General features: G+C 52.5%; 1 protein-coding gene across 2 annotated transcripts in view; it reads right to left on the bottom strand.

The window, feature by feature from the left end:
- FLNB (filamin B) overlaps positions 1–25549 on the bottom strand; it is a 135442-nt gene that overhangs the window by 6935 nt on the left and 102958 nt on the right. Inside the window, exons 29-43 of one of the 2 annotated variants that reach the window (XM_008146303.2) lie at positions 23716–23963; positions 21167–21238; positions 20345–20447; positions 20000–20140; positions 17148–17276; positions 16213–16386; positions 15165–15323; positions 14671–14874; positions 13290–13442; positions 13063–13185; positions 10524–10790; positions 9778–9915; positions 7937–8052; positions 4450–4582; positions 1558–1734 (exon numbers count right to left, since the gene is read on the bottom strand). In XM_008146303.2, coding sequence (XP_008144525.2) covers positions 1558–1734; positions 4450–4582; positions 7937–8052; positions 9778–9915; positions 10524–10790; positions 13063–13185; positions 13290–13442; positions 14671–14874; positions 15165–15323; positions 16213–16386; positions 17148–17276; positions 20000–20140; positions 20345–20447; positions 21167–21238; positions 23716–23963 — 2337 coding nt within the window. The remainder of the gene's footprint in view (positions 1–1557; positions 1735–4449; positions 4583–7936; positions 8053–9777; positions 9916–10523; positions 10791–13062; positions 13186–13289; positions 13443–14670; positions 14875–15164; positions 15324–16212; positions 16387–17147; positions 17277–19999; positions 20141–20344; positions 20448–21166; positions 21239–23715; positions 23964–25549) is intronic. The other variant, XM_008146305.2, reaches the window with a different exon arrangement.

Below are 25549 nucleotides of genomic sequence, written 5' to 3'. Positions count from 1 at the left end.
GTGTGGAGCCAGAGGGGCCTGGGGAGTCCAGAGGCACTTGTGCCACCCCCACGGGTGGTTCTGCCGAGGCCACTGTTTGGCCAGAGTCCCAGATGGGGCATAAGCGGGTTAACTCTCTCCTGGCCGTAAACAGGGCCCCTGGGCCACTTAGGACTCTCACTCCCCAGGTAACCAGGGCCACTCATCCCCTCGCCATGGGGAGGGGGTCTGCTCTGTCCCACTCACCCCATCGGGGGACACTAAGAGCAGTGCCCACACACGAGGGACTCCAGAAACTGGGACCGGGCGGCCTTCCTGGAGGCCCAAATCAACACCCACATGCAGACTGTGTCCCCAAGAGCCCACGCCTGGACTTTCCCTGCAGAGAAGCATAGCTGGACACGCTCCCACCCTGCCTCTCCGTAAGGACACGCACTGGACACCCCCCGACGCCCACCTCTAGGGTCACCGTCTGAACACCAACTGCAGCCATTACCGGGGAGGGGGGATGGGTATGTTTTAACATGGAGAGTTCTTTAAGATGCCAAGAGCAAAAAGCAAGCGGTACAACAATATGTGCATTAAGATTATTTCTGTAAAATAAAAGCAAAACCACAGTATGTGTCTGCCTTTCTGGTGAACCAGCAGCTAAGCAACCAAGCGACCAAGAATGAAGCCTGACAGACAACCCCAAGGGCCGCCCCTGAGCTGTGAGCCCTGTTTCCTCCTGGACCAGATGGAAGGAGGAAGGAGACGCAAAGAGATGGCATAGGTTTCACTTTACACTGAGTGGCCAGATTATTATGATCTCTGAACGCATAATAATCTGGCCACTCAGTGTGTGTGTGTGTGTGTGTGTGTGTGTGTGTGTGTGTGTGTTTATTAGAGGCCCGGTGCATGAATTCGTGCATGGGTGGGGTCTGGCCAGGGGGAGGGGACATGGGTGGTTGGCCGGCCTGCCTGCTGGTCAAACTCCTGGTGGAGGGGACAATTTGCATATTAGCCTTTTATTATATAGGATATACACTGAGTGGCCAGATTATTATGCGTTATATATACCTTGTCGCTGCCTAAGTTCTTCACAATCAAAAGTGGCCCATCTGCAGCAAAGGTTAAAAATAAATCGTAGCAAGTCCAAAAGCTTCAGAATTCTTCAACTGTTTCAGACTTTTCTCCTCCTCCATTAGGACCAGAGAATCAAAAGAGGAGATAGACCGTGACAGGCATTACTGCCCATTCAAAGCGTTTCTGGGCGCCTGGGGACCACTAGAGGCACTTATGGGTAGGGACCGCCCAGGAGGCCCATTACATGCATCATGAATTCTGCGCGGGCAAAGAAACCCTCAGAATGAATGGTGCTGGGCCGTATCCCTCTTTATCAGCATCCCGGCCCCACAGTCTGGGAACTTGGCAGAGGAAGCCGGCTGAGGCACAGCACGTGGTAATGAGCACGCGAGCCTCCGAAGTGCACCTTATCCCGGCGTCCCTGGGGACAGGTGCACAGGCCTGGAGACTGCCACCTGGCTCTGTCCCTGGAGCCGGCTCAGTTAGAGAGGAGAGGGGGAGGCAGTGTGTTACCTGTGATGCCCCCCTCAAGCCCCGCGCCGTAGGCGGACACCAGGGCCGGGTTCCCCGCTTGTCCTGGCTCCCCGACGCGCACTTTGAAGGGACTTCCAACCACGTGGCTCCCATTGAACTTGACGTCGATCGTGTGGACGCCGTTCTCGTGGGGGATGAAGCGAACCGCGTACTTATCTAGGAGAGTGAGCAAAAAGCACAGGGTAAGAGCGGGCACACGGACACCACTGAGGCAGCGAGGACCCAGGACAGGAAGCAACCCGACGCGGCCAATTTTAAATCTTTCACGAGACAATGGTTCTCCTGAAAGCCTGGTGCCCGACAGGTTGGATTTCAAAGCCAGACGGGCCTGCCTGTGTGTCCTCAGCCAGCCCTCTGGGAAATGCACCCAAATCTCAGGTTCTGTTTCCTCGTCTGTGGCCTCTGCCTCAGAAGAACACGGCCTTTATGAAAGCTCACTTCTTGCAAAGTTTCTCTACTTGAAGGGGAAAGAGTGGTTCCAACTGGGGCCAATACTCCTCAGTTAAGCTCCAAGCTAGCAACTGCCTCCCCCACACCACTACACCCCCACCCCCCTGCCCCAATAACAGCCAGGTTTTTCACTGTGAGCTTGGGTCACAGCATGTGGCACGGTAACTGTCCCCTGAATGGACACCTGGAACATCCCCCTATCTATCGTGCACCTCCTGACCACCCCTTCCTCCTGGAAGAACTCGCCTGGGATGCAGGTAGTCTGTTTTCTCCCTCAACTCACCCTTCACCCCTTCAGCATTTTTGTCCCCCAAAGCTCCACCCAAACCCTCTTCACTCCTCCTCTGATGAACATCTGCATGCAACTGCCCATTCACAGCCTTCAACACTGCACTTCCCCAACAGCCCCTCGCTGGGTACCCACCACTCCTCCCTTAGAGCCAATATGCTTCAAGGGAAGGTGATCTCACCCCATCAGGTATGATCTTTAACTTGGGGGTGGGGGGGGTCCACTCTTTCTCCAAGCCATCAATTAGCACATGGCATGTGTGTTCAGTGTTTGGTGAGACAGGAGGGAAGTTGGCTGGAGACCTCTGGAAAAGGAGTATCTTAGATTTCTGAGAAAGACTCTTCAGGAGAGATGATTGGTGTGGTGTGAAGTTGGGAAATCTGGGTTCTGCAGCCACCTTGTCACCAAGAGGAAGGCCAGTCTCAGAGTGAGGCCCACAAAGCCGAAGAGAGAGAGCAGAGATATTTGGGGGTTTGGAGGACATAGCTGCACGGCGGAATTAAACTGTTGCACCTTGGACCCTGCATTTCCCAGTTATGTGAATGAACAGACCCCTTTATTGGGTGAGCTGGCTTCAGTTGGGTGTTCCGTAATTTGCAACCAACAGCATTCTAACGTGGCATGCTGACGGTCTCAGATACCTAACTTCACTTGTTGGCCAAATCCCAATAGCTCTAGAGATCTAAACTTCCTCATTTGGATATCTTGGGGACCCTTCAAAACTCTCATGAAGGCCTCACCCACCCATGGCTGCACCATCTTTCTACCCCATCACCAAGCTACGTGTAACCTTTCTGATTCACATGCATTCCCTATGGCCAAACCGGTCACCATGTGTGAGAGTTCTCTGGCCTGAAGCCCCCCTCTCCATTCCAACGCTGCTGCTGAACGTTACTTTCTCAAACGAACCACTCTGCCTTTCAGCTATTTCAACACATTCTCTAGGATGTGGTCAGACTTAAACCAAGATCTGATCAGGGCACCACCCCCACATAGACACACCGTGTCTTCTTAGGCTCCTCACGGCCCTGTCCTGTTCTGCCCAGAGGGAGAAAGGGGTCTACATGCTAACCCAGGTCCTTGGTCTCTGCCCTCACTGTACACGTGGCAGGGCCACAGCAAATGCCCAACAGGGCAGTGACAAAGGGCTCTTCCTCATGCCTCCGGGCCCACGGTCAGTTCACTTCCTCCGAGAAGCCCTCCTGACCTTGGCAAGGCACCAGGCTTCCCTTTCCTGCTCCAACCAACTTCACCGATTGGTTCAGTCCCCCTGTGGTACCGTGACCACACAGGTCCGCACGTGCTCTGCAGGCTGTGGCCAGGTCCTTACTGACGCTGAGCTCCTCTTTGTGAGCAAGAGTCACGTCTTGCCAAGTCTGACGCTCAATGAATGTTCACTGGCAAAACGTCTCATTAAAGTGACTGACATTGGAATTCCATGAGTCAGGGCAGCAGGCAAGATCTTGGGCGAGTAAGCATCCTGGGCCTCCTGTGAAGCATCCTGGAGACCCAGATTCTCTTTTTAAAAAATATTTTTATTAAATTTATTGGGGTGACATTGGCCAACATGAACATACATGTTTCAGGTGTTGGTTCCTACGTTACAAGATCTGTATATTGCACCACCAGATTCTCTTTTAAAGTTCAAGATGAACATCATTGACCTTTTCCTCAGAGTGAAGTCAGGTCAAAGTGAACTTATTCATAAGTTCAACAATATAATAAAATCTGTAAGATTTTGTTAAACTATGAGAGAAAATTACAATGACTGTAATGTGAAAGGAATATGAAAAACAAAATAAAGCAGTATTTGTTTAAAAAAAAAGAGGAGGGAGAGGAAGAGAGAGAGAGAGAGAGAAGAGAGAGAGGGAGGAGGGGGAAGGGGGAGGAGGGAGAGAGGAGGAGGAACAGGAACAAAAACAAGAATAAAAGGGAGGATATTAAATCTCAGAGTGTCCCCCTGTCTGTCCTTGGCAATGTTTACACCCTAAGTTACAAGCAGTGTCTGGCAAGAACAGCCAAGGGAATGTGAGGGCTCGCTGGCCTTGGTGAGGCCGGCTGGTCCTCCATCAGGGTGCATGTTGGGTCGGGGGGTGCTGGCGCTGGGTCCGCACACCCTGCCCACCGCTTACCTGGCTCCAGCTCAGACACGTGGCATTCTTCCACGGCTCCGGAGGGGCTGTGCACCTTTGCATCAATCTTTCCTTTTGCCCCATTCAGCCTTATAGCAAAGGAGGCTGGCTGGTTAACCTTTAATCCCGATTCCTGAGAATTTAACACATCAGACAACGTTACGGCTCCCGGCACTCCTGCTTAGCGGCACACACTGACCCGGTCCGGGACGCGGGGGACAGTGCTCCTGCAAACAGGCCCAGCATGGTTCGCCACATCCCACGGAAGCAGGTGGCTCATTCCACATTGCTAGCACCAAAGGTAAGAAAGCAGAGACGCACAGCGGCGTGGGTCTGGTGCCCAAACCATCTGGAAGAGGTTCCGGGGTGTGAAGACTTGAGACATCCTGATCAACAGGACCGTTGTTTCAGCATCCCAAACGGGTCATCAAAAAAAGAAAGACTAAAAACGAAGGCCCTCCTTTTAGGAGGGGCCTGGCGGCTGACAAAAGCAGACCCTCAGTAATACGAACAACGCTTTATGTCACGGCTATTTTTTACCTGGAGGGTAGGAATGGAGGAACTGTTAATAAACTTGTACAGGGCTGCATGTGCAAGGGAGGCCGTCGGCACCACACAGGGGTCCACTCGGCAGGACCTGGGCCGCTCCCATTCCCCAGACGTATAACTACATCGTTTAACCTTTAACCTCGTTTAGCCTCAGTCGCCTCTTGTGCAAAATGTGCGTCATAACCGGATCCGTCTCAGAGAGCTGCCGTGAGGATGAAATGAAGTTATGCATTCAAAGCCCTCAGCATAACGCTTCACCCATACATAAAGGCTCGAAAAATGTCAGGTTATTGACTATCAATATGCATTTTTTCAAAATGAACTGACCAACAAACTAAGACCCGAAGCATGGAGGCATGGAACAGACTGACATACCTCGATGTGGGGATGGGGGGACAAGAAGAGATAAATCAAAGAACATATATACTTATATGCATAGCCCATGGACATAGGCAATAGGGTAGTGGAGACGGGGCGGGGGGGGGGGCTGGAAAAATAGGGATAAGGGGGGGCTGGGAGATATCTATAATACTATCAACAACAAAAATATGCATTTTGAAGTTGTGTGTACCCTTAAAAAAAAGAGAGAGAGAGAGACAAGTATAACTGGTGCTAGTCACTGGGTCAATTTCACTCTCCATGCCTTGTCTCGGAAACTATAGCCTCTCTGGGAGGAAGGGATTAGAAGTTTAGGTGCTTAAGGTATTTTAAGATCAGCCCATCCTGAACAGCAACATTTTACAAGTCCGCAGTTTTGATGTAAACTCGGTTGGGCAGCCACTGCTCAGGTGACTCTGGAGCAGCAGGGTTCGCACTTAATGTGCCATCCAAGCACCAGGGGCCTTGTTACAACGCACATTCTGATTCCAGGCCTGGGGTGGGGCCTGGGGTTCTAGGATTCTAGTAAGTTCCCAGGCGATGCTGAGGCTGTAGGTCCGGGGCCCACGCCTTAGACGCAAGGCTCTAAAACTGGGCTGCCTAATTCAGTAGTCACTGGCCACATGTGGCTATCTCACTGTATACTTAGATTTAAATTAATTAAAATTAAATAATTACAATGCAGTTCCTTGGTTATACTAGCTAGTGGCTACCACGTTGCCCGGAGAAGATGGGGGGCATTTCCATTGTTTCAGGGCATTCTATGAGACTGCACAGCCCTCGCGGTCACAGACTGGGGTTAGAGACCAAACTCAAAATTATGGAGTCTTTGATCGCCAGACCAGCCCCATCCCTCCACCCCCTCCTCCTCCACAAAATGCCAGCCGACTCCAATTTTCTAAAAAGCCTCAAAAGCAAGACAAAACAATACGTGCCTCTCTCCCCTAACCAGCCCCAGATGTTGCTGCGCAGGCCTCCGGTAAATCTCCAATAAATAATTTACGTATCACTCGGCATCAAGTGACCCGGGAGGAACAGGGACGAAGCTGACCCGCCCGCCCGGGGGCCCCCGCTTGCCGGATACACAGCCTGCTGCGTGCTTATTTAAATATTTACGACCACACTGTGATGAGAGGACTCCACAGGAGAGGATTTCTGCACATCAGCTCCCTTTGGCCAGAACCATGACGTTACCTGAATCCGCTTGCCGCTAAACCCTCGAGAGGGAGATAAACGCCTCGGAAGATCCGAAAGAAGTCTTCCAGGGGCAGGAAGGCAGCTGTCTGCCCTCGGCAAGCGCTGGGTTTACCTCCCTCCCTAGGCTTTAGTCACGTCGGCACGAAAGGAGCTTCTGTTAAGAAGCCTTTAAATGAAACACAAGAAAAACATCTGCACCACGGCGACCAGTGGGCACCCCGGTTCTCTCCAATGAGGCCTCTTCAATCTGCGGACGGCGACCCTGCTGGGCTCGGTCGTGTGTGGAACAACTAGCAGCACCAATTCCCCTCGGGGGAGGGGGGGTGTGTGGAGATCTCAAAAGTAAACCACGTGTAGGAACGAGATCCAGTGATATTGCCCGTTGGGAGGTATGAGACTGGGTTTTAATCGATCCAGGATTTTCAAGAACTAGGGGGACGTGGAAGGAAGGCTACCTAGAAGGCCCTTTAGCCAGAAATCATACTTGGAGATTCTGGTGCTACTGCACAATGGAACTGCTACTCCGGGTTCGGACACCTAATTGTTTTTCAGTGTCCTGAGCAAAGACGCAAAGCATCTTCCGATGGTTCTTAGTTCGGCTGAGGGCCGCTATGCCACCTTGAATTCAGTGACCTGCTTACGACAGGAGAAAAGTTGCATTTCCTGGCACTGCAATAGGTTGGACTGTGCAGCCACCGGCCACGATGCCAAGGTGGGGATGAAGGAGGCCACCGTTAAGACCACATGTTCTAGAACCACAAGACCTCACTCTGCCTCATACGAGCTGGTTTCTGGCAGCCATAAGCTCTCTGCACCTCAGTGTTCCCGTCTTTAGAATGGGGTCAAGAGAAGCCCACTCACCAGGCTGCTGAAAGGATTTAATAAGGTAACACTGACCAAGTTCTTAGCAAAGTGCCTAGCACACTTATTATAAATAAATCCTCATAATAAAATAAAACACAATTGGCTTCCTTGAGGAAAAAGAAGCCAATACCTGCAGGCTGCACATCACGGGGCTGTTGGCTTTGTGTTAGCTTCGTTCTGAAAGCTCTCCTTAGCCCTTAACCAACTATTAACGGGCCTCTCCTTTGTTTCTCTTGAATAAATATTTAAAAAGCAAACTTGTCCCCAAACATTCAGGTGTTTTAGTGACTGTGGCTCCGTTTTGTTCCCTCAACTGTCTCCTGTCCTAACCGTATGGGGAGCTGACTCTGCCAAGAGAAGGCTTCCCCACAATGGGAAACGTGTGTGGTCAAAATGGGCTGGGACCCTCCGCAGCGACGGGGATTGAAGCGGCCTCAGGAGTCCAGGGTCTCACTGGCTGGCCTGTGGCCACGGACATGGATGCTTCCTTGCGTCTCACCTGAAGGCTCATAACAGTGAGGCGGCGGGCGTCGTCCGAGGGCGCGATGACCGGCACCAGGTAGGGACTTTCGGGGATGTGCTCATCGTTAAACTTGATAGACACCTCGTAGTTACCTGTGGGGACAAGAAAGTCCCATCATCTCAGAGATTCAGGAAGGCGGGTACAGTGAGGTCTCCTGTGAAAATGCCTTCAGGGAGACCCTGCCCTCCTCCACGGCCTCGCCCATCGGTTCAGGGCCGGTTGCCTGGCTCAGGCAGGGCTAACATGATTTTCTTAGTTGGGCAAGGGTAGAGATTCTGAACTTGAGTCCTCAGGGTCCCCCAAAGGGCCTCTGTATAGAACGCGGGAGATCCGTAAGACTTGGATGGGAAAAAAATTACATCTTTGCTTTCACTAGCTGATATTTAGCAGTTCCTTTCTTTAGAAATGTTGACAAGAAACCACAGTATATTAAAAGTACTTGTGACAGCCCAGCCGGTTGAGCATCAACCTATGAACCAGGAGGTCACAATTCGATTCCTGAGCAGGGCACATGCCTGGGTTGTGGGCTCAATTCCCAGTGGGGGCGTGCAGGAGGCAGCTGATCAATGATTCCCTCCCATCATTGATGTTTCTACCTCTCTCTTCCTCTCTGAAATCAATAAAAATATATTTTAAAAAAAAAGTACTTGTGACTTTGTCACCAACAAAGTTCATAGATACTTTCATATCATTTTACAGTTTTACATATACCTTGACACCTCATTTATACTCATCACTATTTTGAAATTAAGGTAGTCATCCAATTTTTTTTTTAAATTAGGGTAGTCACCCAATTTTAGATTTAATGTATCAATGAAGACATGCATACCTTGCTATGTTACATATTTGTTCCTGTAAGGTTCTGATAACTGCATTTTGATATAATTGATTTTTATTACAATCCAACTAGTGCTCTGGTGCACGGATTTGTGCACATCCAAAGGAAATTAATTAGAAGGTGGCTGGCAGGGCAGGACTGGGCGAGATGGGCCAGACATGCCCTGGAGCCAACCTCCTGTGGCTCAAAGGGTGTCTACGGAGTAACAGGGTCCCTCCGGCAGGTGGGAGTCCCTCGGCCTGGCCTGTGGGGATTGGGCCAAAACCAGTTCTCCGACATCCCCCGAGGGGTCCCGGATTGCCAGAGGTCGGTTCTCAGGTGAGGCACCCCAGAATCGGGCTTCTTCCTCTCTGGTTCCAGGTGCGTCACCCGAGAACCGCTGCTGCCAAGTCACCACAGCTTGGCAGCTCCTGCATTGAGTGTCTGCCCCCTGGTGGTCAGCGTGAATCATAGCTACCGGTCAGAGCGTCTGCCCCCTGGTGGTCATTGCTACTGGTCAAACGGTTGGATGGTCGCTTAGCCTTTTACTTATTTATTTATTTATTTATTTATTTATTTATTTATATAAAATTTGTATTACGTGTTTCAAAACGATGTCCCCATAGGCTTTAGATGCCAGAGGGGTTCATGGTACAAAACGTAGAGGACCCTGCTCCAGGGAGGGCAGATGCCAGGTAAAATCCCCCTTCTGGGCAGTCCCACAAGCCAGTGGCCTAGGTTGGGCACAGAGGCTGGTCAATGGGAAGAATGAATGAAGCCCGAAGCAGACAGGCTGACGGAGACAGACAGACAATGAGAACTAGAATTCCTGCCCCTCGGAGGCCTGGCTGCACTTCCTGCCCCTGGATTTCTAGGCAGCGCTCCACGTGCCCGTAGAGATCAATTCCTTTTACTTGAGCTCGCTCCCTGGGTTTCTGTTCCTCACCCCCGAGCCACCCCCAACCAAAGAAAAGTCTTGAGTTGGCTCCTGAATACATACCAGGCTCTTGGGCAATATAAGACACCCCGCACGATCCGTTTTTATGGTCATCGAATGTAATCTCAGCCTTACTGGGGCCTTCGACAGCGATGGAGAGGCCCCCCGCGCCTGCCTCCCGGGTCCAGATGCTGAACTCGGCTGAGACAGAGAAACACCCGGTGAGTGACGGGGTGTGGCTGAGGCCCCTCTTGCCCAACCCTGCAATGCTGGTCACTCTTAGTCACAGGCCTTTCTCTCCCCGACCCCAGCAGCACCCAAGCAGAGGCGCTGCGTGTTTCCTAGTCCCACCCATGACAACAAAGCTCGTGGGCATCTTTTGCACACGCCCCGCCAAGCCAGAGGAAGAGGAGAATGTTTAGTTTTGTCCCCACAGGCCTCTCCACCAGCATCCGCCACTCGAAGGCACCTTCGCAGTGGGTTTTGCAGAAACCTAGCCTGTTCCACGGAACATCAGCCCCGCAGGAGGCTCTGCAAACAGCCTCATTCTTCTGCTCCCCTCTGCTCCAAGGTGCACCACACACAGTCACTGATTACAGGCTCCGATCGTTACGGGCTGCCCACTGGGCCAAGAGCAGTTGCTGAAGGAATTTATCCAGAGAGGCCTTGTTGTAAAGAATGCCCCTTGATACCACCCATCGGAATCTCACGCACAGTCTTCCCCTCAGAACAGGGTGAGGAGGGCACGGTGCTCACACCACCAGTGGAGCCCTTACTGTCCTCCAGGAAGAAGCCTGCCGACCGCTCACCTGGAACGCCTGCTTCTCCCCTCTCCAGGCCGGGGCCTCCTGCCCGGACCTTGTGGGCGCCCCCCTCGCCCAGGGGCCCCACAGTGAACTGGAAGGGGCTGCCGGTCACGTGCTGGCCGCGGTACTTGACGCTGACTGTGTGCACGCCCATCTCCTGGGGCACAAACCGAACACAGTGCGAGTTCTTCCCCACGGGCACAATCTCTGCTTCGGTCACGCGGCCGGAGGGGCTGGTGACGTGGGCCGACATGTCACTGCTGTTGATTTCTGAAAGGGAGCGAGAGGCGGGGGGACGGAGAAGGGTTAGAGTGCGGGCCCAGCAGAACAGGACGTGCCGGGCAAGCAGCAGAGGGCAAGGCGGGTGCAGCGTGGGGTGCGCAGTCTGGACGCCGGCCCTCCTGTCTCCCTTAAGTCCCAGGCGGACTGTGGCCAGCAGGGAAAGAGCCAGGCCCTTCCAGGCACCAGGGCCAAGAACATTCTAGGGGCACTGGGCACGTTCACAGCCTTCCTGGCTGGAGTGAATGCCACACATCCGTTTCAAACCGGGGCCCGAGCGGACAGTTACCGCACAGACATGTAAAAACTACGACAGCTCAGATGTCTCTAAGCTCGGGGCGACACGTGGCCATCGTCATGATCACAGGGGCAGAAAACACAAGCGGTGCCATCCCTCCCTCGCAAGGAGCCTTGGCATTCCCTCTGGGCGACAAGACAACATGCGTTTAGAGGAAGAGGTGAACGAACACGCGTCAGTCCCAGCAGCAAAGGGGGAACCATGCGTGAGCGGAGCTCCGAGCAAACCGAAGACCAGACGCCACGCTGCAGAAAAGCGACGCGCTGGGTCGCCCACACCGCGAAGCAGACCACGTCCGCTCCGTCCGAGGGGCTCGTGCCATGCCCAAGGCCGTGCCTGCACTGACGGGGAGGACACGGGCACGCCACATGCTGGTGCCCGAGCAATGCCATCACCTAGAGCCACAGGAACTGCACCCTCCAGCCCTACGGGGTCGGGGCTGAGCAGCGCAGGACTGTGAGCCCTGAGGACAGAGAAAGGAAGGGAGGCTGAGGACAGGGTCCCCACACGCGGCCTGGGTCCGAGGACACGTGGGAGCTGGTGTGCCGTCCTCCGTTCTAACCGACAGAAGAGAATCGTTTAGGCAACGAGGGGGAAAGTGAGTCTCACCGAGTGCTCTGGGGCCAAGTCCCTGGAAAGGGTAAGAAGGCGTCAAGAGCCAGAAAAGCCTGAAGAGAAGGGGTAACTGTCCACATCACACAGAGACAAGACGCCGAGAGGCAGAGGGCACAGGTCGTTTGTAAATGAGGCGTGTACAGCCAAGAAGACCGTCCCTTCACCGGTGAGCAGGGAGGTGAAACTGAACACTGGACACCGTGTTTTTCCATCTGATTGATCCACGTGAGAGTGAACTCCAGTGCCCAGCGCTGGTAAGAAATAGAGAAACGGGCACCGATTCATGTTCCGGAGGGCAGCTGCCAAGGCGTAGCAGCATCTGAGACACGCCGGCCCAGCAGTCCCACGCGAGGTGCCCGCAGCCTGGCACGGCGGCCAACGGCACAGACCACTGACTACAGGGGTTGAGGCACAGACGTTGAGTGCGTGTGAAATGAGAAAACCCAGGGAAGGGTGGGGCACCCAGACACGAAATGCAATCCTGTGGAGTCATTAACAAGGAACTTCATGGTCACGATCCAGCTCTGTTCCAGAGGTCCTGTCTGACACCGAAGTAATGAGGCTTTTACACCACAGTTACACGTGACTGGTGTCCGCACAGGAAGAACCCATCAAATATTGCTCAGAGGGCAGAGCAGAGACAAACGACGTATTAGGAAAGATGGGAACCCCGTGCGGGAAAAGGGCCCCCTCGCCACACCAGGACGTGAGGGTAGCTGTTCCGTCCCACAAAACCTGGGCAGTTGGAGGCTTAGCACGTGCCAGCTGCGGGCAGAGGAGCCTCGGTGCCTTCCTGCACTCGGCGACGGCTCTTTTGGGGGATTTCTTTACAGAAAGACCCTGGGCCACATTTCAGAAGGACTGTGGCGATTGGCTGACTAATTTGGCCCCATGAGGAACAATTTATGGCCAAAGGGCTAGATGTGCCTTCCCCCGCCTCCCCCGCACCCCCCCAGCCCCGCGCCAGCCCTGCAGCACAGCCCTCATTCCAGTTTTAGGAACGAAGGAGATGAATGGGGATTAGAAGGTGCTGGTGGGCTGACATTTCTTTAAAACTTCCAGACACTGGCCTCAGCAAGGCCAGATCTCTCACTGGGGTTATTCTATTCGACAAAAACTAAATGAACAACCTAAGAGCGTATCTATCTCCCCCAGGTGATGCAACAAAACTATTTTCATTTGGAAGAAGAAAAAGATAGCAGGTAAACAGATTCATTTTTCCTGAATGGGCCTCTGTGAAAACAAGTATTAAAAACACTATTATAACTGAAATTTTAAAAATGAGTCGTCCATAGTGGACTTGACTTACAATGGCCCCCCTGCCCTGACCCATGAGCCCCTCGTGCTCACCTGGGATTTTCAGGTTCAGGTCGCAGATGCTCCCGACCGTGGCCACAGATGGGGCTCGGCTGGTACGGGTGATGCTCTCCTTCACTCTCCCCTCCCCACTGATCTTCACGGTAAACGGGCTCCCTGCAAGAACCGAGAGGGTTTACGTGAGCAACCCAGAGCCCGAGGCACAGCCCTTACAGAAAACTCAAGCAGCGGGCAGAGAGGACAGAGGGGGCCGCGCGTACCAGGCACGTGCTCGTCGGCGAACTTGGTAGAGACGATGTAAACCCCAGGCACGGTGGGGAAGTAGGAGACCTTGCAGGTGCCATCCTCCAGGTCCTCTGTCTGGATGTCTACTTTGCTGGGGCCTTCCACCGCCAGGGATATGCCACCATAGCCTGCAACACAGCAGCCGGGGGCTGTTTTGACAGCAACTCATTGGGAAGGGGGAGCTCGGTGCATGCAGAATGGACATCTGGCCCCGGAAACGCATACTGCCATTTGCAGAGAGCAAAAAGAAAGTCACTGTGATCCCTGCTGCAGACAGCCCCCCGCAGAGGAGCCGGCTCAAGGCTCTGAGAAGTCCTGTAGTGGAATAGCCTGCTGAGCATGACTCTGACCACAGAACCATTTTCTGGAGGGTGATGTCCTACTGCCCCTCGGAGCACCTGCCCTGCAGAGCCCCCTGGGGTAAACACTGCCCACACGCCTCCAAGAATGGCATGCGCTGCCTCGAGGGCTCATGGCCAGCCACAGGCCTGAACATTTGAATTTTTACGCTGCCCTGGATCTCCAGCCAGGGGACCACGAAGACAGCAGATACAAAGGCTGAACAACACGAGGATCTGCCCATCAGGACCAGAAATTGTCCAGCCCTTTCCCCCCAGGACCGTGGTCGGCAAACTGCGGCTCGCGAGCCACATGCGGCTCTTTGGCCCCTTGAGTGAGGCTCTTGCACAAAATACCATGGCCTGGGCGAGTCTATTTTGAAGAAGTGGCGTTAGAAGAAGTTTAAGTTTAAAAAATTTGGCTCTCAAAAGAAATTTCAATCGTTGTACTGCTGATATTAGGCTCTGTTGACTAATGAGTTTGCCGACCACTGCCCCAGGACTATGGCTTCGTCTAGAAGTCACCAATTCAGCCATCACTCAAGAAGGCGGGAGAAGGAAGGCGCTGGCTGTGGCATTGGGTTGGGGAGGCCCAGACTACTTCAAACCATCTCAGAGAGGAAACAGGAAGAGATTCATCATTTCCACGAAAGCACTGGGAGCGGGACACGGTCCTGGCCAGCTGGCCCAACAGCCTTTGCTGGGGAGGCGTCCAGGAGACCTGGGGAGCTGAGAGCAGGGCTGGGAGTACAGATAACAAGAGAGAACTGGGAGTTGTAGTGGCTCTGGGTTCAAATGCCAGAAGCAGAGGGCTGTTGACCCCTGTGAGCCTCAGGTTCTCCATTTAGAAAACAAGACAACACCGACTTTCCCGGTGGTCATGAGGCTTCCGTGATAATGCGGCAAAAAGGACAGACAGTCTGAAGGATGCTCAGAAAGAAAAGGGAGTTGATAGGATGAAAACACGAAGACGCTTGAGCAAAAAGCCCCGGCCTTTCGCCTGCGACCACCCACAGACCTGCATCTCTCGTGTCCACGATGAACTCCGACATCTCGAAAGTCCGGCCTTCGGACAGGCCTCGGCCGTAGACTTTGGCTCTGCGGGCGTCACCGATCTCGGACTGGACCACCATGATGGACACGGGACTGTTGGCCACGTGGTTGCCGTTCTTCTTGATGCTGACCAGGTGTTCACCCACCTCCCGGGGGATGAAGGAGATGCCTGGACCGGGCACACATCAGGGTTTGTAAGAGGAGGGAGAGGGGATGAAGGAGAGGAGCGGGGAGGCAGACACACTCGCAGGAATGGAAGTATGGCTCCCTGACTTCCCGGCTACCCCAGAGCGTATGCAAGGGTGGTCAACCTCGCAACACGGAAATGCACTCATGTGACCCAGCAGGCTTATCGTATCGCACTCCGAGGCGTGACCTACTTCCCCAGAAAGGACCGAAGGGATCCCCATCTCCCACCAAAGGGTCCCAGCTCAGTCCAGGAAGGCAGCCCGGGCTCACCGATGTGATTATTGGGCAGCCTCTTCAGGAGACAGGGCTCGTCACGGCCGGACGGGGCCTTAATGCTGGCCGTCAGCGTGCTCAGGTCGGTCTCGCTGATGTCCAGCAGGAAGTCGGCGGCAGAGCCCAACTTCACCTGAGAGCACCGTCGGCTGTCATCTGGGAAACACCCCCCAAACACAGCCCGTCACACGTGGTGACCCGCTCCCCGGAGCCCTCACCCCACATGTCGTTTACAGATGAACAGCCCGAAGCAGTTACCCAAAGTTAAGTGAAAAAACACGCCTCATGGACCTAATCAACAACGAATGACTTCTACTTAGGCCTGGCGAAGGGAAGGCCAGATGCTGGCAGGAGCTGGAGCCTGAGTCCTCACAGACCACTTCTTAAGTGAGTCTTTGCCGGTGAAGGCATCTGCCACCTGCTTGCCATCCCCTTGGGCATCTCCCAGGTAAACACTCATCCTGCTCTGCACGGGGCTGCTGGCTGCTTTGCACAGGCCTGAACGACTCAGGGGCAAGCACTTCGTCCTGCGCATCTTCTGTATGACCCACCGAGCGCAGGATCCGAGCACAGCGAGCACACAGGTGAGCAGCAGGCCTCTGAATCAGATAACCTCAACCTGCACCCTAGAATACCCACATGGAAACCTGGCTGGACACTATCTCTCCAAGCCTCCGTTTTCCCATCTGTAAAATGGGAAAGAATAATTATCCAGCAGTGATGCAGAAGGGCATCTGGGCGCTCACCTATTCGTGCAGTAAGTGTTATTTGAATGCCTCTATCTGGGGGCCTTCCATGTGCACTCAGGAGTCAGACTGGACAAAATGATTGCCCTCCAAATGTGAGTGCTTTCCCCTGGATTACCAGCTAAGGGGGGAATTAGCCTGTCCAAAGTTGGCCTTGCACCCCCAGTTTCTCTGCGTTGAGTCTCTGTGAAACCTAAACCCAGGCAACTCGCCTGCTGCCCCTGGTCTGATGCGGAGACAGGCTGCCGGGCTGGCCAGGCCTCCCACGAGGAAGCCCCCAGCAGGTCAGGCCACCCTACCTGTGATCTTGGCGGTGAAGGGGCTGCCAGGAATGTGCTTGTCGTTGTACTTGACCAGAATGCTGTAGTCGCCGGGCAGGGTGGGCAGGTAGGTCACTGTGCACGTCCCGTCTTTGTTGTCAATGCAGCTGATTTCAGCCTTGGAGGGCCCCTCGATAGCCAAGTCCAGACCCCCTGAGAATGGGAGCAGGGAGGGAGGGCCATCAGGGAGTGTTCGCTTGTTTCCACAGGGACAGCAACTCATCCAGGGCAGCTCTGAGGTCGGGAGCGCCAGATTGGCACAGGCCATGTGAGCCGCGGGCAAGGGGCGTTAGGTCAGAACTAAGTGACTATGGCACAACACTCCACCTCTGGATTCTTCACTTATCCTGGTGAAGGGAAGACCAGACGCTGGCCCCGAAGTCACCCCGGAAGGGATCGAAGGAATCCCCGTCTCCCACCACTGCTCTTCGGAATGTGCGGACGAGGAAGGGCCGGAGCCCCGCACGTCACCACGCGTACGGAAGTGTCACACACTGCCACGCTGGTCAGGCTGGAGGCCACGTGGAGATCCCATTGGAAACACAGATTTTAAAATCTCCACAAAGACAACGCACACGCACACAGAGCCAAATAACTCATGTGGTCCCGTGGATGCACGTACATGTGCAAAAAAGAACAAAACCAAAAACGTCATCAGCCAAAACACTTAGATTTCGGGCAAATCACATAAAACATTTCACAGCGTGAATCTGATTTCAATCAGAACCCCAGGAACTTCAAAAAGTCCTGTTTTGGGTGGAAGACAGAGCAGCTGTGCCTGAGATTTACACGAAACAAAAGAAGATAAATACTACTGCCCAACAGCCTTCTTTTTAAAAGCTGCCCCGGGGTCATGTCCACGGGATTCTCAAAGGGAAAGCTGAAAGCATATAACCACACACATGTCACCGTACCTTCTCCTGCGTCCTCAGTGACGATGGTGAAGGTGGCGGTTTTGTTGGCCACTCCGTATACCAGCCCTGGACCGTAAGCAGAAACGCTCCCACTGTTGGGGTAGTTCACGTAGAACTGGAGCGGGCTCTCTGGGTGTGCAAAGAACACAAACAAAATGGACTCAGTGCGGGGGAGCGCATACCTCGGACAGCGGTGCTTACCTTCCTCTAACGGCAGGCAGGGGCGGCGTCTCCCACGCAGAGGCAGACCGCGAACTGAGCCTCTGCTGGAGATCACCATCCGAGGACACCAACGGCGTCTACTCGCTATTGCTCCTTCAAGCTCACACAAGGAAAACAATCCTAAGGCCGCTCCGGACTAGAGGGGGCGCTGAATAAAACGGGGGAGTCTGGCTCAAGGTGACTAGTTAGGACAGGGGTGGGGAGCCCTTTTTCTGCTGAGGGCCATTTGGATATTGATAACACCATTCGAGGGCCACACAAAATTATCAACGTAAAGAATTAGCCTGCTCTGTTTGGTCAAACATTTAATTAACTCACCCCTAATGCCTTGGGAGGGCCAGACCAAAGGATTTCGTGGGCCATGGGCTGGGCGTTCCCCACTCCTGAATTAGGAGGGAACGGCCAACCATGTGAAGAAATGACACACTACCAGAGGGAACACAGCTGGAAAGGTCTTTTGGGAAGGCAAAATGTAAGGCCCTATAAGCCCACCCCACACTATGGGAATTTATCCCACTGTGGTCCTCTCTACCTACTCTCCCCCGCCCTCCTCCCCCACTTCTCCCCCCACACACCAGCCAGCCCTATGCAAGCACTTCCATTTCCACAGTGGCCAGATGCAAATTCGGAAAAGCCCAGAGCCGAACAATAGGGGGCTCTCCTCGCAGGTCACTAAAGGATGAGGGAGTCTGTATGCACTAACTTGAGAGATTATCCACAATGTGTGGCAATAAAAAGAGAAAGGGGCAGGTTGCTGCATAATATTAATATCATTATCCCATTCCTTTAAAAACAAAACAGAACAAAATTATAGGCATGTTTGTGGGTACCAAGAGAAACATCCATACACAGACCAGCAGGGAGGTAGGAGGAAGTGGGAGAAAGACATTTTTTTTTTTTTTTGTACTTTCTCTACATCTGCATCTTTGGGGTATTTAAATAGAAGCAGATAACACATTGTTGCTTTGAACAAATATTATGCCCAGATATACCCATAAACGAAAGCAAACATCCAACTGGGAGAAGTATTTGCAATTCCTATCACCAACGGCTAACCTCTCCAGGACTGAAATCGCTCCCAGAAACGGATACCACAAAGGCCAACAACCAAACAGAGAAACCAGGCCATGGATACCAACGTTCAGTTCACAGAAAAAGAAACACGAATGGTACGTAAACATATAGAAAGCTGCTCAGTCTCACTCACAAGGGCAATACCAATAAAGCAATACTGAGATACTGCTCTTGCAACTACCGGTTTGGCAAAGATCCAAAAACTGGACAGCATAATCCACTGGCCCGTCTGTGGAAAAGCCGGCGCCCTCTCCTCCACGGCTGCTGCGTGTGGGAACTGGAAGAGCCCCGATGAAAGGCAACTTGGCAAGTTCTAGCAACGTGATGGATGCCTGTCCCTGTGGCCAGGAATTCCTCCCCATAGAACCACACCTCACAGGTTCGCCGTTGCCGGTGTGACGTGCTGAACGGGAAAGGCTATGCACTGTGGCAAAAGGTGGGGAAGAGGCTAAATGTCCTCCGACGGGGGCAATGGTTAAACGTGCCACGGTCCACCCAATGGGCGGGCCCTCTGAAGATGCGCTATCATTTGGACGTGCACAGCTCTCCTGCATGCACTGTTAGATAAAAAGGACAAGGACACAATAATGTGTAGAGGATGCTACTATTGATGTAAAAAACAAGGAAGGATTAGAAATCTATTTTCCTGTTTGCTTGTAGGGTCTTAAAAATATTCTGGAATCCAACATAAAAAATTAACAGTCAGAGGGCAAGTGAGGGTTATGATGGGTGGGAAAGAAACCTTTCTCCACACCATTTTCTAAACTATGTGTATGCGGCCTACTCAAAAATACTAAATTTTAAAAAAGGAGACGTATTTAAGGAATTTTTAAGAAAAAGAACAAGAATAACACAGTGCTGGTCGGTGGACACGAAACCTGAGCTGGTTTTCCTCGTCAAGGGCAGTGTGACAAGAGGGCAGCTTAGCCTGGCCAGCGTGGCTCAGTGGGTGAGTGTCAAACTATGGACCTGGAGGTTGTGGTTCGATTCCCGGTCAGGCACCTGCCTAGGCTGAGGGCTCGATCCCCAGTGTGGGGTGTGCAGGAGACAGCCGGTCAATGATTCTCTCTCATTGCTGATGTTTCTACCTCTCTCTCCCTCTCCCTTCCTCTCTGAAATCAATAAAAATATATTTAAAAAAATAAATAAAGAAGAAGGCAGCTTGTCCTCTTCTCACAACCTCTTCCTCCACCACCACCCCACCCCCAACACCACCACACAGGGTTCTGCAGGCCAGGCTGGAAAGTCCCCGATGCGCCTCACATTTTTCTTCCCGCTCATCCTTTGGCCGCACTCGGCATCGTGACAAAGACAAACAATCACAGCCCGAAGGGCCTGCACTGTGACCCGGGACACTTAGATGCATCATCCCTTCTGGAAATTAGCCGGATCTGCTGGGGTCACAGGCTGTTAGGTTTCACAGGGACCCCGACACTGCATTCCTCAACCTGCCACCTATTTCCCACACAGCGGGGGGCTGTACGTCAGCAAACCTCCCAGAAGCCCAGGCCCCTGGGTCCTGGAGCCCTGCAGGGCGTGCGCGGAGCCCGACTCACCGGGGATGTGGCTGCCCATGTACTTGATGTGCATCTCGTGGAGCCCCACCTCCGTGGGGGCGTATCTGACGGTGACCGTGCCGTCCTTGTTGTCCACAATCTCGGGCGTGGCCGTCTTCCCGGAGGGCATGTGGACCTCTCCTATGGAGCACAGGGAGACAGGGCCGTGAGCCCACCAGCGACCGCCCCCGGAGAAGCCGGCACCGGCACCGGTGGCCTTCCGAGCACAGGTTTTCAGACCCAGGAACGCAGGTCTGGGGGGCCGGGGGGACCACCACCTGTCACCGATCAGGCGAAGAGTGTGCGAGCGAGCGGGAATGAGACAGCTTTCATGACGGTGCTTACCGGTGATTTCTCCTTTTCTGACCGCAAACGGAATGACCAAGTCGAAAGGTTTAAACCCCAGGCCGTTCATGTCACTCACTGGGACATAGGCCTCTTCGGTGACCTGAAAACAGGAAGCAGAGGTCACTGGGTAAAGTGGACAACAGCGTGGGCCAGGGAAGCTACAGGGGGCAGAGCAACTGGGAATTTTGCAAGCCAGTGCAGCCAGGATTTGGGGAGGTGGCGGCCCATGGGGTGTGGGCTTTGTCCAACTGGCCCTGGGGCCAGAGCAGAACCCGAGGGCTCGGAGAAGTCATGCTGACCAATTGCTAAAAACCACTAGGCAATTCGCTTGTAAAATTCCCAGAAGCGCCCACGGGAAAGTGAGAAAGTGAGAGACAGAAATGTCTGTGAGTCCCAAGAGGCTCCACCGGGAAAGGTTTAGTGCCGTGGCCTGGAAAAGAAGGTGTGTTTTAAGTGGCAGAAAGGAGCAGCAGGTGGCTTTCCCTCTGAACAGAAACCAAATGTGCAAGTGGCGGCTCTGAGAGTCAGCAGGAGGGCTGAAGACAGCTGTCCATCTTTCTCGTTAAACAGAGACACACTGCACCGAGCGTGATCAGACGTGACGGTGGGCGATTCGTGGAGCGCAGACGATGACATGGTGGGTCTCATTACAGAGAAAGCAGGGTTCATTGTGATGGACTGATCAGTGGGGGACAAACCAGTGACCAGGACACCCAGAGGGCTTAAGCAATCCCCAGAAGCAGGCTGTAGCTTTTCTGAAATGAAGGCTGAGTAAACACAGAAATGCAAAAAAAAAGGAGAAGAAAAAAAAAAGTGTACCCAGGGCCTGAATCCAGGGGAACATGCATTTACCGGTGCCTCCTCCACGGCTGTGACTTCCCCATCTGTGGCCTGGTTGGTGGCAAATGGAGATTAGTAGGGAATCTCATTGGCGGGACGTTGCTACTCAGTAGGATCTGCACCCTGAGGACCACTTCCTCCCCACCTGCTCATCTTGCAGAAAGCCTCTCGCTCTACCTTCTTCCTACCCTTGTGGAGAGCAAGCTGACGTCCTCTCTTCGAATGTCAAATCCACATGCCCTTTGAACCCATGGCCCCGTTCCTAGGAAGCAGATCTACAGAAACACTAGCAGGAAAGTCTAAAGGTAAGTGATGCATGCAAGGGGTTTTACCAGGAGCTGCTTGTGGTCATGAAAACCTGAAGCAACCTAAATGTCCATCTGTAAGGGAGTCGGCTAAGTAAATGGGGGGAGTCTGTCCACTCTGGAGAGGTGGCCCAGTCCGGGAAATTAATATGGAAGGGCCTTCCCGAGGAGGGAAGGAAGCAAGTTGCAAAGCAATGTGCATGGTGTGATCCCGGCACAAAAACAATGGGAAACGCTAACACTCATCGCCTCTGCAGCATGAAACTGGGCAAGTGGTTTCCTGTTACCTTGGTAAGTGTCTACAGTAGTTCATATTTAAAAGGTCTTTTATAAATTAATTTTTTAGAAACCAGACTTCATGTCCCTGATCCAACTGACCTAATAAGAGAGGGGTTCCCTCTTCTGCCAAATCAAACAAGCGTCGGAAGGCCTCCCTCCGGAGAAGGCCCACGTGCCCATGCTCACTCCTTTTCGTGTCCTTTGTCACATGCTGAAAGGGAGCTTCACTTATGAAGGCAGCTTTGTGGGCGTCAACGTTTGGAACAGCCCTACCCCCTGCTTCTAGGGGCTCTCAGATTGGGGACATTCAGGGACACACGGCCAGGGAGGGAGATCTTTCACTGGCTACGTGATGGCCTCTGAGTCAGGACTTCGCAACAGTGATGAGCAGATAAGCTGTTAGACCCGTGACTTCCTGGGCACGTCTTCTGCGTGATGTACAGAATTGAACCAGCCCACCCAGTCTCCCTGAGACATTTGCTGCAAAGGCAGTGCTGGGTGTTCGTGGCCCTTTGGCCCCAAGACTGTAGAGGGAGGCAGGGAATCTACCCATAAGGAGCCAATGAAAAGAAAGTCTGCCTGTAGGTGAGGCTGGAGAAAGCGCAGAGGGGAGATGGGAGACCCACGCCTGGTCCTGTGGGTGATGCGCCCTTCAGCCGTCAGCTGTGGTTCGGGGCAGTGCGTCCGCACAAAGTATCCTCCGTGCATCCCAGGGTCAAGGGGACATTTACTCCTAATGAGTCTGGTGGCTCCCACTTCAGGTCTCTGACTTGTCTGCACAACGACCCTGCCAATTCCAACCAACCAGATAAAAGCGGAAATGGGACCCTTCTCTGGGAGAAGGACACCACGCTTCTAGCCGCATTTCTTCCAGCCCCGAAGGAGAAAAGCACTCCCAACTGAGCAGCGTCAAAAGTTGACAAGTGTTTGTATCCCTGAGACGTGGAAGAGCCTCCAGACCTCTGGCACATTCACAGATAAACAAACGCCGATGGGAAGGGAAAGAGCTGCAACACACAACACGCTGTTGGAAGACAGACTCGGACTTCTGTTTGAAATGGCGTCTTCATGCCCTTCTCCGTGGCCGCATAAAGTGTAATCCTTAGAAGGGGCTTTGAAGGCTGTGCGGGGGGCCAGGTCACTGAGGCCTATGAACTTTGCAGCCAAGGGTGGCTGTTGCCACGGTCTCCAAGGACACTGGGTGAGGGGCCGCACAGCGCTCGGCAGCTGTCTAGAGCGGGCACTTTGGGCTCAGTGGACTTGAGTCTGACCCCTCCTCCTACAGCTCATTTGTGAAAGGGCCAACAATGCTTGCTTTGAGGGTTAACTGACTGAATGCTGCTAAGGTTTCTAACCGCTTTCCTGGTTGAAGAACCTTAATAATCAGAGAAAGATCTAAAAGTCACTCAGATTGAAAATTAAAGAGCCGCGTCATTCTTTGGCCTAGAAGTGTGTATAATGGTTTCTTTCCTCCAGATGTTCCTAGTTTTAAAAGACAAGCTATTTCCCTTCACGTGCAAAGTCTGAATCCCTCCAAGCACAACTGGAGGTACTCTGAGTCATGAGATACCAAAGTCAAGTCTCTCTCCTCCAGACCATGGTGGTGGGGGAGCAGCAGGGGGAGGACAGCAGAATAATAAAATATAATGTTTCCCTTATAAATGTTTTTTGTCAGTTTATCTTTCTGAACTGTGCTTAGGCCAGGGCACTGCCGAAGACGCTTAGCATGATGGGTACTTGGTAGCTGGTAACATTCCCTAAAAACTCTTAGAGCCAAAGGCTCTCTGGGACCCTAGAGTGTCCCTAAAAGGTCATGACTGCTTAAGAAAAAAAGTTTTCAAGAAAAAAGAAAAGTGGAAGGGGATGTGCTAGGCAGGGTTTAACAAATGGCAGCTATCATTGTTTCTGCCAGTAACAGATGCTGCAGAGAAGGGGTTTCCTTACCATGACAGTGAAGGGGCTGTTGGGGATATCAACGCCACCGAAGCGCACGTAGATGACGTAGGTGCCTGGCTTGGCAGCCGTGTAGAAAATGTCATAGGTGCCATCCTCATTTTCGATAACATCGGCCTCAGCCTCAGTGCCGTCCGGGGTCAGAACCGTGCAGGTCACTTTCCCCTTCCCGGCAGTCTTGGCGTCAACCACAAAGCCCACCTCCTCGCCAGTTTTCACAATGGAGGCGATTCCAGGACCTGGAGAAAAGTTCAGGAGGAGAGAAGAGAAGCTTCAGCTGTGGACAGTTCCCCTGGAGACCTAAACACAAATCACACGCTTTCGTGTTGTCTGCATCTATAAACGTGAGACCTTCAACTGCCACCACATACAGGGATGTCCCAGGAATCACCTGGGGAAGGTACTGCTCAAGGGAGCATTTCATCCACTGTTTATTAAATAAGGAGTATCTCAGGCTCTGGTCTGCCAGCATTCAAGGCGATGGGGATGAAAGTCAACGTTCATTAGCAAACATCTATCGGGCATTTTCTTAAGTGCCAGGTACACACAAAGGTGAGCAAAACAGAGTTGAGATGCTCATAATATACCAGAGCAGTGGGATGCAGGTCGGGCACCAAGAATGACAGCTCAACCAGCTGTGGAAGTTCTGAGGGGGAACTAAGTTACAGAAAAAAAATCCTCAATTGTTCTTCAGACAGTTGTCCTGTAAAAGTTCTATCCCAGGGTTGCCACATTGACAGAGGGCTTCCTGAGAAAAGGGGAAATGGCTGAATTCTGAAGGGTGGGTGCTGCTGGCTAGGGAAGACTTTCAACCTCAGTCCTGAAACAATGACCAGTCTCTCTTTCTCTTTGTAGATCCCTTTACACAGAATCCACACAACATCAGGGAATGCAGAAAAGTGTAAATTAAAAGCACGTTGAAAAAAAAAAAAAGGCAAAGTGGGCAGAAACAACAGGGATAAGAACATGTTGTTCAGACATGGACATGAGTAGAAGCCAGACTTTGGAATCCCCTGAATGACAGACCAGGGGTGTGGCCTATGTCTGCTCAGGATTCTGCCTGAGCTAAGGAAGGGAAAGCAAGGAGGAAGCCACCTCCCAATATTACATGCCCTCAGGTTAACAAAGATAATCCAGACCTAGCATGTGGCAGACTGGCCACTATTTCAGACTTTCTCAAATTTTGCCATGGGTGAGCCAAAAAAGGGCCAAGGCGAGCAATTTACAAGCTTGCCGTGAAGGCCAAAAGATTTTCTCCATTCAAAATAAGACAAGATAGGAGAGAAATAGAACACATCTAGGGGGACCTATGTTTAGTTTTATTTAAAGAGAAGCAAATCTGTTTGCTTTCAGACATGGGGATTCATGCTTTGAAATCTGCTTGAAGCAGCATCAGAGTGGTAAGAGCTGTTCTTAGAAACTGAAGGACCCACAGACTCCCAATAGTTGTCTCTTAGAAATGGAAGGAACTGTGATGCTCACATATTCCTGGAGAATTCCTGAGAGACTTAAACATCAGTCCCAAGTGTTGAGGGGAAAACCTAGATGCTTGAACGTGTTTCTCATAGTGGCCTGAGGTGATCTTGAATAATTAAACAGCCCATGAAAGGCATGCATTTGCTGCTTTTCATGGGAGCAGCATCACAGCTGATGTCTCAACAAATGCACCCACTTTGAAAATAATCCAATAATGATAGCTTCCATGTGCCTGGCACTGTGCTAAGCATTTTTCATGCCTGACCTCATCCAATCTTTGCAATAACCCTGTGAAACAGTCTCTGACCCTTAGAAGAGGTTCTTGAATTTAAATGTTGTAAAAAAGATC

The sequence above is a fragment of the Eptesicus fuscus genome, chromosome 18, assembly GCF_027574615.1.
Source record: "Eptesicus fuscus isolate TK198812 chromosome 18, DD_ASM_mEF_20220401, whole genome shotgun sequence".
Classification (NCBI taxonomy): domain Eukaryota; kingdom Metazoa; phylum Chordata; class Mammalia; order Chiroptera; family Vespertilionidae; genus Eptesicus; species Eptesicus fuscus.
Note: the sequence above shows the minus strand (reverse complement) of the source record. Positions and strands in the feature narration are given on the sequence as shown.